At 40.3% G+C, this 11,521-nt stretch overlaps 2 protein-coding genes across 2 annotated transcripts; one reads left to right on the plus strand and one right to left on the minus strand.

Annotated features, from left to right (window-relative positions):
* Positions 1-1,095: 1,095 nt before the first annotated feature.
* On the minus strand, positions 1,096-3,183 carry V1514DRAFT_336960 (uncharacterized protein). The gene is made up of 3 exons (XM_066928605.1): positions 3,028-3,183; positions 2,640-2,681; positions 1,096-2,579 (listed from the first exon to the last, which is right to left on the minus strand). Exons 1-3 carry the CDS (start codon positions 3,142-3,144, stop codon positions 1,356-1,358), a joined length of 1,383 nt encoding a protein of 460 aa, XP_066781315.1. The 5' UTR covers positions 3,145-3,183; the 3' UTR covers positions 1,096-1,355.
* A 6,515-nt stretch (positions 3,184-9,698) lies between these two features.
* On the plus strand, positions 9,699-11,416 carry V1514DRAFT_344724 (uncharacterized protein; the record flags this gene model as incomplete). Its single annotated transcript, XM_066929201.1, has 2 exons — positions 9,699-10,933; positions 11,062-11,416. The coding sequence occupies 2 exons, from the start codon at positions 9,699-9,701 to the stop codon at positions 11,414-11,416; spliced, it is 1,590 nt and encodes a 529-aa protein (XP_066781316.1).
* Positions 11,417-11,521: the final 105 nt, after the last annotated feature.

Below are 11,521 nucleotides of genomic sequence, written 5' to 3' on the forward strand. Positions count from 1 at the left end.
CGTCTTGTTGGAAATTTTGCAAGTAAAAAAATGAGATTTTTTTATGAGTAATTTGGAATTATTATTGCGGTGGTGCATGCGCTTAGTTATATTGTCGCGATCACAGCACCAGGTGACGGAGATGTGGAAATGGCGCCGAGTATGGGCCGACGGTACAGGTTTTTACGTCCTCGATCTCAAAAGGAGCCGAGGCGGTATAGACCACGGTAGCTGTACTGGCCAGGACCGAAAACCATCGGTCGGCGTACACCAGGAGGACTTAAATCGGATTCTAAAGCAGAGTGCGATGAGGAGCTGGGGCACTATTTCGTTCACAGCTTCAAGCTCATGAACTAGTGTGGGTTTCTCTGAATCGTCCACATTCTTACTTGACCTGGACAAACTATTTCCATCCTGAATGAAGACCATTTACAAAGATTGGGTATAGCGATGACCCAACACTACTGGGCGATGATTCAATTGGTATTTGAACTTTAAAAGACTCGACTCTAATCTGCGGAAGCTATGTATTGGTTTGAATCGCAGAAGAGTTAAAAGCGGCAACCGGAGCGCGCCAGTGACGAAATGGAATCGAGTTTAAGAAAGAACTTTTACAGCTATGCTAGGGGTTTTCATTAATCTCTGTGCATTGGCTAAGTCATACTTCAATTACCTACATGACATTTTTGACACAAAAAAGAATCAATGCTAACGATTTTTGTGAGCATTTATCGGTTTTATGACAACTTAATTTTTACACCAAGTACTATAGTGTATTTTCAGCACGCCTGGAGTCGAATAGTTCACCAATACAGTTTTTTTGTGATGGAATAAGCCTTACGTCACGACGAGGATAAAAACCAGCATAAGCTCACTTGTCACAAAACTCTGGAAAATATTTTCTACAAACAATGCAATCTTGGTAATTTTTCATTACGCATTTATTTCCATGTGCATTCCTGTTCCTTGACATTATTTATCACTAAACATCGAGATATTTCACAGAATGTCATTTACCGTATATGCTAATTTAGATGGCTGCACAGAAACATACTGCGGCACATTACGCAGAGACTATGAAGGCTGGATAATATATAAGGTGGGCTCATTTTGTTTCCGAAAACGTTTTTGGTTTTTTATTAGTATTGACACGTGAAATCTAACTGTATTTCTTTTTTTTGAATCATCATTACCCAAGGACTATTATTATATTGCAATAGCTCTAAAATATAGTATTTTCATACGTATTGAAAACAACATTATTATTTCTCACAAATCATGATTACACCCGCTCAGCTGTTTAAAACAATCTCACCTGCTACATATACAAAAAGTTACCACTAATTTTGTACGCCAAATAAAATCTTTACATAAAATCATACGTAAAGCTCACCATTACGTATTATATCTCGAGATTCTCTTTGCTTGCGCAAATTCCACTCATTGGAAAGTTCGCTTTCCTCTCTTAGTCGTTCCTCTTCACTTTCCAAGAACCCTTCTATATCTGGTGGAGGCATCTGCATTTGTACACTAGGTGCACCATTCAAATGTCGTAGTTGTTCAAATACCCGTTGTCGCACACCATCCAGGTACTTGCGCGTGTTACGGTTCTCAATTTTACCTGCCAAGTTTGGATGAAGACTGTAGTCGGGACCAAAATAGTTCAAAAAAGGCATATCGGATGGAAGATTTGAATCTAATTCGACGTTTAATAGCACAGATGTTTCATATGCCCACGCTCGAGACACATTACGAGGTGTATAGCCACCTCCACCAAGAACCATTATTGGAAGGCCAAATGATTTGACAAATCTCACACACTCGCCATGAGCCCGAATATTCAAGTTGAAACAGCCCAGTCTGTCGCAACCCAGAGAATCTGCTCCGCATTGCAGAACAATAGCAGAAGGTCGATATGTATGTATCACCGGATCAACAATGCTTCGAAACAGCTCAATGTATGAGTGATCATCGATACCGTCTCTCAATGGAACATTTAATGAATGATGAGTTCCAATTCCCGTCCCAATTTCTTCGAAATTACCTGTTCCAGGAAAGAATTCGCCATTATACTTGTGAAATGATAGAGTCATTACCCTATCAGTAGAATAAAATGCTTCTTGCACTCCATCTCCATGGTGAAGATCAATATCAATATATAATACACGTGGATGATATCGCAGCAAATTTAGTATACCTAGGACAATATCGTTCACATAACAAAAACCAGAGGCTTCAAATTTCTTGGCGTGATGTAAACCACCAGACCAGTTTATAGCAATGTCTGATTGTCCTGATACTAATTTTCGAGATGCATCTAAAGATCCTCCAGCGTATATACTGCAATAATCATATATGCCATCGAAGATAGGGCAATCTTCACCGATGTTGAACTTGGTCCAAACAGGGGAAAACTCATTTTTATTTTCTGGGGCAACACGCTTTAAAAAATCAACATAATCATCTGAATGAAACTGAAGAATCTCTTCATCGGTTGCACGTCTGGTTTTATAGAAATCCATTTTGTCATGTAATCCATAGCCCAAAACAAGGTGATCAGTTAGCATAAGACGAAAAGGCTTCATCGGATGGCGTGAGCCCTGAATAAATTAGAACCAATATAGATAAAACTTCCAACCAAAAATAATAAGAATACATACAAAATGATATCGGCTAACATCTTCGTTATTGTGATATGACACCTGAGATTTTCATTAGTATCAACCAAGTATCAATTGAATACATGTACTAGCGGCTGTGCAAAAATGTACATCAACTACACCAAGCCAAATCACTAATTTTGCATGCAAAAACCAACCCACTACTTATGTAAATAAATATGTGATGCAATCGACCTTGAATCAGGATGTTAAAATGGCGCTTTTTAACAAATGTTTTAAAAGTTTAAAATGCGAAAAAAGCCAACACATAAAAAACACTGGACCAAGATAAGATAATCCATTAAAGCGCCATTTTGCAGCAGTTTGCAGCATCACCAGTTTCTAACAAGTATAATAACTGAAACAAGTCAGAATAATGTACACTTACACGCAAATTATTATTATTATTATTATTTTGACCATCAACATAAGCTAGTGTATTTAATGTTGATTTCAAGTCGGTACTAAACGTTGCCGTGTCATTGCTCCAGGTAGTTACAACCATAATGTTGGAGTGTAGTGGCAAATGACGGCATGAGTTATGGCAATTGATATTTTGGATGAAAGAATGAATACACCACGCTTGCCGCTAAACGTTACCCGGAAATCACTTGTCTTGATAAACAATTTTAAGTTTTGTTTTCTTTTTATTCATACATATAAAGTTTTGGTAATAAATATATATACCGTTAACGTAGATGAGCGAGCAGCCCCCAAGAGCGAGATGTTTTCACTGCTGACGAGACTAAAACCATCAATTACAGCACCACAACATAATAATAAAATAATTTTTTTTTAAAAATAGATATTACAACCAAAACAAATTATTTGATCATATGGGCGCAGTGTGTTCGGTATTACCGCACATGCTACGTCGCCGAACACTCGGCTGTCCCTGTTGTCGGTGACCACCAATTTCGCGCAAATCTTGCTTTAGCTCTTCATGAACTTTCCTTTGATCCATAAGATCTTGACCCACTTCTATGGTCAAACACCCTCCTCTTTGCAGGAAAGTTCTTTTAGCCCTCCGGCGCTTGCTTAAGGCATACTTGACTTCTCAAAGCGTCTTGTTCTCCGACCTCAAAAGGGCCATTTCGTGCATTATTGGCTTTGTCCCCTTCGCAAACTGGTCCACAGCGCTAAAAATAGCCGTCGGAGAGCTGTACATTATGTTGACCCAACTCGCGTAACCTTTTAATCGGCGAACAGCCGAACTCTTCCTAGAGAACTGAGCTCAAATTTTTTATAAATAAACTTAATAATTCTAAATCTATTAGAAATAGAATTTTAACTTAAACATAAATTAAATAATAATCAAATTTTTATAATAAAAAGAATTTAGTTGAAAATATAGTCTAAACTAATATGAAAATATTAAAAAAAAAATTGTAAGTACGTTGTAAGACAGTACGTTGTCAGAGTCTCTTACTGTTAGCTCTTTGTCTCTCTCTCAGAGAAGAGAAGAGAAGAGATATAAGGGTTAAGACCCATGAGGGTACTATAGGATTATTTGTATTTAATGCTAAATATGTTGAGAGTATTCCTCCTATTACAAATAATAAGAGATAATATTTAGTTATATAACCTATAAATATGCGAAATTCATTGTCCGCTAAATACGGTCCTGCATGAATGACAGAAATATGAAAAACATGATTATCTCAGCTTTACAGCATTGAGAATAAAAATGGAAATGTAAGAAGTAACGTCAAATGGCGGCCTTGTAAAAAAGTGGTTAATCAAAACGGACTCAAAGAGTCCCCGATATCAAGTAAATAATTTTAAATATAAAATTCATACTATAATCCTAGAGGAGTAAGAATAAGGATTAAACATAGACATATACGGTCTCTCTGTCTTGTTAGTCAGAGAAGGCTGCTAGCTCTCTAGTCAGAGAAGAGAAGAAAAGTCAGGGGATACACTTATCATTAAGTCTACTTAGCTCAATAGGTGGAGCAAGTTTATTTTTTACACTTGATTCTATGGAAGATAGGGACCGTACTGTCTTACAACGGATTAAATCCTTCCTATTCCTCAGAGAGATGTCTAGGGATTTCACTACTGATTATTTGAGTTTTTTTTTATGTTTAGGTTTTTTTATAAGTTTAATATGTAATGCAGCAGGGTTTTTAGTAGGACATGGTGTATATTTTATACGCTTGATATTAATCCCAAATTTCTCACAATTCTCTCTAAGAACTAAAAGTTTAATTATTTCTAGAAATTTTCACATTAGAAACAATTTAAATAATATATCTTGGTTTTACCTTTAATATTTTTAGTAATTCGCTCATTTCTTCTTTTTAGGCGGTTACAGACACAAGCAGTTAAGCATGTTATTTAATGCGACAATACACGCCAAACCTTACCCTTACCAGAATATTAACCATACAGGTGTTGCATGGCTGTTTTCAGTTCATATCGGGAGACTTTAGATTTATTTCAAAAATGGACGCAAACCTTACTATTACATAACTTTATGAAAGTATGGTAAATGTATATACAATATGTAATAATACAATTAAAATATATACAATATGTAATAATACATTGAAAATATTTAAAGTATATACAATATGTAATAATACAATTAAAATATTTAAAGTACATTAGTTTTACTTGTGCTTCGTAATAATCCATGTTTCATTGTCTTTTTTATTTCAGTCCACGTTTCGTAGTGGTGATTGTCACGTTTTGTTATATATATATTTGTTACACTTCATTATACTTTCTTGTTAATGTTAATGTTAATGTTATTGATATATGTTATTGTTACGACTTACAAATACTGTATTGTTTTTTATGGATGTTAAATATTATACTAGAAAAAATACTTTCAACCTTGGAATACTATGATATCCGTGGACATCTCTAATGGCCTGCTGTTAGGGCTGTTCACGGTACGATATCTGCAAAAAATCATCACGTGACTGGTATTCTATTAGGGCGAGCGAATTAAGAGATATTTGCCTTAATATGATTATATTATAATTAAAAGATATATTTTTCCTCCATTTGGGAACTCTGACAACATTGCAAAGTGAAAAATAAGGCGCGTCACCCTTACAAATGTTATTGTATGTTCGAGTAAAAGAGTTACGTTAAAACACTTGTGCCTGAACTTGCAAACAATAAATAGTAGTCTAATTCACAAACTTAATTTTTAGTTTTTCTAACATCTATTATTCATAAATATTAAACATATTGACTAATTATACTGTTGCTTTGATTCATGACAAATCGATATCGAATCAGACGTTAAACAATGGGCCTCGTACTGTTTGCAGTGTGCACACTGTGGCTGACTTACATAACTTATGCTAAATAGTTATGTAATATCAAACATATTCTTACTAATACCCCTAACCTATACTCTATTTATATGAAGCTAGTCTTAATTGGGACATTATCCGCATTATCCGCATTATCAGCAATCCTTGAACAGCCCTACCTGCTGTGGTACAAATAATCTAATAGATCTCTTATTCAGTGTTCATTTAGATGACATAACAGGGAAAACCCGCCTTAATTTTAAAGGGAAAATCTGCTACCACTGAAAGTACAATCAAATAATTTTCATACAATAAACTTTAAACAATAAACCTTATCCATGGGATCTCATAAATGGCTGCCAAAAGCCAATTGGGATAGGAACCTTAACCGTAGATTCAATAAAAGAGGAACCAAAATAAAATAAGGAATAAATTAATTTCCAAATAACTGACAAAGTGGGGGTTCGAATCCGCTAGAATATTTCGGGTAGGACTGTGTCAGGGCGTGCTTGATTAGGGAAGCTTGCACCCGGTCTTCATCCCAGGTCCAGGACAAAGCATAATTGCTGGCACAGCACCAGCTTTCCTAGACTCCTGGGCCCGCAGCGCTAGTGTCTTGATGGAAAATTACCAGTGTCTCCGATTTGGAAATGGCAATTGGCAGTAGCGGCACTCATCCTGCTACGGGTGCAGTTTAACTTGAGTTACAATGCACATAATACAATCGGTCCGCACGTGGCACAGCCTGCACACCTACCACCGGATTCCTTTCTTCCCCCGGAAGGGCATGAGCTCTTGCAGGCCTTCTTCACAAGGACTTAACAGCTCATTGCATCGCGTGAACCTCCACTGTGCCCTCAACCGCCGAGAAACGACTCGGAATAGTGGCTCAAGCGCTGGCGCACGGTGGAACGGCTTTGTAAATGGCGACCTCTCGCAGCGCAAGCAGCTCATTTTAGTTTCATTAGATCATCTCCCCACATCATCACTTTTCTCACCAAAATGGCTACTCGACCACAACAAGGCCGGGCTGCCAGACCCTTCCCAATGTGCATTGTGTCAAGAGGGGCTGGATACTGCAGCCCACCGCATCTATGAATGTCCCTTTGTTGCTATACACTGGGACTTCTGGTAACCCCAGGAGATTATGTCAGGACCCCTGGAAATTACCCGGGCCAAATTCCATGCTGCCGCTGTCTCGACCATACAGAATTTGCATCACGCACGTCGGCGTATCCCATTTCACGGGGACCCTAGTGAAACCACGATTACCATTCGTTCCACCTTTGCCGGGAGTCATTCAAGATAGATAGCCAATAGTTTGAGGAGTCTTTGGGTTCTGCGGGTATCCTTTGTCCTTCCTGCTTATTCCTTGTCATGCTTACTGCTTTTTTTTTTCTTTCTTTTCCCTCTTTTCATATTACTTTTATGCTGTGTTATACTTATTTCCTCTACTTTCTTATATGTCTATATGGTTGAGTTCAATATTTATTTATAGAATAATAAAAATCGGGATGCTGTATGGCTCCTTTTTAATAAAATAAAAAAAAAAAGTAAGGGAAAAGATGACGGAGAAATAAAATTTCTTTCATCAACAAGGAGAAGGGAGTGCGCAGTTGGAAGGAAAAAAAACTTGTCTTGCAAACGAAGGTGTTCAAAAGATTTGACTTCCCCAAAGGTGGAGAGGTATTTCACCACGGTTTCCCTATGATGAAGGAAATAGTTATTGAGTTTAACAAGAATGGCACGGGAGATAAGACTGTTGATCTGAGGGCGGAAGCGATGTTCCACGCCTTTATAGAAAAAAGGGTTGAAACAAGTATAGCTAATGAATGATCTCTCATCAAAAGCCTGGATGTCAAAAGAGTTCAGGGCGGAGGAAGAAATGCTCAGGAGGGGATCTGGAGAAAAAAAAATATTGAAGGCAGTTACTGCTTCGAGAGCTGTAACCAGCGCCTGGCGAGTCCCGCCAAAACGAGTACATGAAACTTACTTCAGAAAAAAGGGGAGCTTCAGGAATAATTACCCCTGAGGAATGGTTAGATGGAGGAACATTGGCTGATGCATGCCACTGAGGAGGCATATGGGGTCGATTATCTACCAACTTCCTTGACTGCTTCTGTCTGGACAAGTGGGCTCCCTGAAGGGCGCACCGCTGGCGCTAGTGAAGAAAAAAAAAGTAGTGTAGTCATTTATTATATCCATCTAAAGAAAACAATGATACAGGTAAATGCGTTTGCAAGTATACAAAAACCTGTTTGAAGAAAAACAGGAAACTAATTTTTTTTTTTCTTACATAATTTTCTTTTTATCTTAAAAAAGGACGACTAAGCCCTTGAATGTATTAGCTGCTAGCTAAGAAAATTGTATGATAAGATAGATGAATAAATAAGTGAAAGGTTGATAGATTTCAATCTATCCAGGAGAGAGGAACAAGAAAATTGAAAAACACAAAGCAGAAAACCAGAAAGAAACACTGAAAAGCAAACTAATAAACTAATTAACATTATTTTTTTTTTTTTAAATATTATAAAAAAGATAATGAAAACAATACAAAACAATCACCATTAATCGCTGACGGGTGCGGCATGAGTAAACAGGTCCTGAAACCATCTAGTGTCCTGTGCTGGATCGCTTTGGGATGGGTACCGGCGTCGAGAAATATGTAGATCTTGGACAGCTGCTACGATAGTAGCGTGATACCGCGCTCGTCCGCTATCGATAGGGCCCGCTCCTGAAGAGACCATGATCCCCAGAACATAATTTTTATCTTACATATGCATGCATTAACTAAGCTCATCAAATCCATGCTGGAGGAAGATAGAAAAAATCCTACACAAAGGGAGGACGTACAGCAGCTGCCAAGGGATTCAGCACATCCTCATTGAGAGACCGAGGAGAGAAATAATGAAGACCACTTTGATGAATCATCCGAAAGTTTGCTAAACTTTGGACAGAGACATGCGCTAGGAAGGAACGCCCATTTTTAGAAACGGTTAAACTGACTTTGTTCCCTCACAAATAAAAAATAAAAGTGAGAGTTCAAGTCGATAGGGCTGTTCACGGATTGCGGATAGTGCGGATAATGCGGATACGATATCTGCAGCGGATGAATATTTGCAGTCTTTTTTGTATGCGGATATTTTTGCGGATGACGATTTGCATGCATTTGATATTGCGGATTGATGGATTGATTGATTAATTTTTATTGACGGAGCCTAAGGCTCGATGTAGGCACATACACCAACGTCAGGTCTATATACGTTACAATATACTGTAGAAACAACAACATGCAAAACTTCTTCAAACAAACAGATGGTACCTTTTCAGTACAAATTCCAGTAAGCAATTAAAACAAAATCCATCCCGAACATTCTCCGGATTTCCTGTACATAGTGCAAGGCATCATCACCCCAAGAGGAGAAGTGGACTTGACTAGAGAAATGTCCAATGACCTGCTATTTGCTGCTCATGATCACAAGGCTAAGAGAAAGGCCTGCACCTTCTCCATGCCCGCAGGAGTGCCTAGCAAGTAGGATTCCTCGAGCCGATCAATCGGAAAACAATCAATCAATATCTCTGGAAACGTCTAAACCAAGCAAAAAAAAATCATCAATCGACCTTATTAAATTTCTTTTTCGATGGCTAATCTCGGAGATAACCCTTCCGGTACCTCTGATGATCAGGCAATGGTGGACCATGGCGGTCAGGTACAGAATGCCATGACCGACGCCACCCCCCGACCACCACCTCCGCTCCCACCACGCCTCCCAGAGGTGACTTTACGATGCAGTTCAACCTGCATGCAGGCCTTCTCCCTTCGGCAACGTTGGAGACCCCCATGACGATTTTTGGCAGCCTTATCCGATCCTCCAAACGTACGAAGTCCGAGACTGGTGCCATTGACCTGAACCTTACCAAACAGATCCACACCATCGTCGACCGCTACCTCTCAGATTTCAAAATGTCCCAAAAGTCTATGTCTGCGGATATTGGTCGGCTTCGCAAGACGGCCTTCGAGGCAGAGTCCAAAAGTTCAACCATTCCTGACCTCGTTGGCCGCCTCACTGACCTCTCGCAACAATTGACCACGCTCACGGAAGCTCATCAGACGCTCCAAACTTCCTACACTGACCTGGAACGCAAGTACAATGCACTTTCAATTTCCAACACCGATCTCCTCGCGAAACTCAACGATCTACAGAGTCCAACTGGCTCTGTTACTGCTCTTGCACACACTGAAGCCACTCATCACAAGGATCACGAACGCCAGATCAAGACACTCGCTTCCACCCAAGACACGCTGGTCAAAAAGGTCGAACATGTGAAGTCCGCTATCGTTTCTACAGTCGCCCTGAGCAACAAAATTGAGGCGTATCACAATGACTTTCAAACCAAGCACACTGAATACGATGCTGCTGCTAAGCAGAATAGATTTCTTACGACCTCTCAGTTCAATGCACTCCAGACCAGCATCCACAACAAAGTTGCTGCGGTTACTACGGCTACGGCAACATTAACTGAGCAAGTCAACGGCATCAGCATCACTGTGAACACACAAAAACACTTGAACACCTCTCTTAAACGCCAGGTGGAAGTTGCCAAAGGCGAAGTTCGTGCTGCCCATTCGAAGGTGGACACCAGTGTTCCGTGGAGCGTGGTTGCCCGTTCTCGCGCCCCTCCAGTAGCCAGCAAGATTCAGAAGGCTGCCAAAGCCGGTACCGTCAAGGCAATGGAAGGCAAATATCCCGTCTACATTCGGCGCCATGATACGTCTGCCCCCCTTGATCACAAGGCCATTGCTTCGGCAATTGACCGTAGGCATGGTCTCGGAACGGTCAGTTTCGTTACCACCACCACCACCACCACAGGGCACATCACCGCCTACATCACCAAAAAGGATCTTGTCGTCACTGCTCAGAAGTGGCTCCCTGAGGCGCATCCTAACTTTGCCCTTCTTGAAACTACCCCGTGGTACAAAGGCGTTATCCACAACGTCCCAGCTCACGTCACCATGATGATGTCCGTGTAGCTCTTCAACAGCAATCATGCGAACTCCGTGTTGACCCGCGCATCTTGTCCGCTTCACGTGCCGGGGGCAACACTATTGTCTTGTGCTTTACCAGCCCTACTGACTATTCCCGCTGCAGTTCGGGTGGTATTATTATTGACTATCAACACCACCGGATGGCCCAGTTCAACCCGGTGAGACCTAAGACCCGATCATCCAAACCATCGAAGTGCTCCGCCCATGCTACAGACTCCTCTCCTTCTGCTGACCTAGCCCAGACCTCTGCCTCTTCTTCTCCTGCTTCTTCTTCTTCTTCTGCGTCTTCCTCCTCTGCTTCCTCCTCCGTGTCCTCTGCTGCTGCTCTTCTTTCATCCGCTGCTGCTGCCTTGTCTGCTGACTCTACTGACGCTACTGACTCTTCTACTCCTGCTTCATCTGCTACTGCTAACACTACTGCTCATCTCACTGGACCCACACAAGCTCATGATAATTAAAGTCTTACAGCAAAACTGTCAACGACGCTCCTCATCGACTCGTCTGATTCTTAACCGAACAGATGCACACCTGCTCTTCCTCCAAGAGCCTTCTGTCTTTCGCAA

This window comes from Lipomyces japonicus, assembly GCF_038497905.1.
Source record: "Lipomyces japonicus strain CBS 7319 unplaced genomic scaffold V1514scaffold_54, whole genome shotgun sequence".
Classification (NCBI taxonomy): domain Eukaryota; kingdom Fungi; phylum Ascomycota; class Lipomycetes; order Lipomycetales; family Lipomycetaceae; genus Lipomyces; species Lipomyces japonicus.

Bases quoted from the DNA above. Each gene is read 5' to 3' on its own strand.
- V1514DRAFT_336960 (XM_066928605.1), bottom strand. From the start codon at position 3,144: ATGGTTGTAACTACCTGGAGCAATGACACGGCAACGTTTAGTACCGAC. The intron at 2,682-3,027 runs GTAAGTGTACAT...TGAAAATCTCAG, and splicing joins ATAATAATAATAATTTGCGT to GTGTCATATCACAATAACGA. The intron at 2,580-2,639 runs GTATGTATTCTT...TAATTTATTCAG, and splicing joins ATGTTAGCCGATATCATTTT to GGCTCACGCCATCCGATGAA.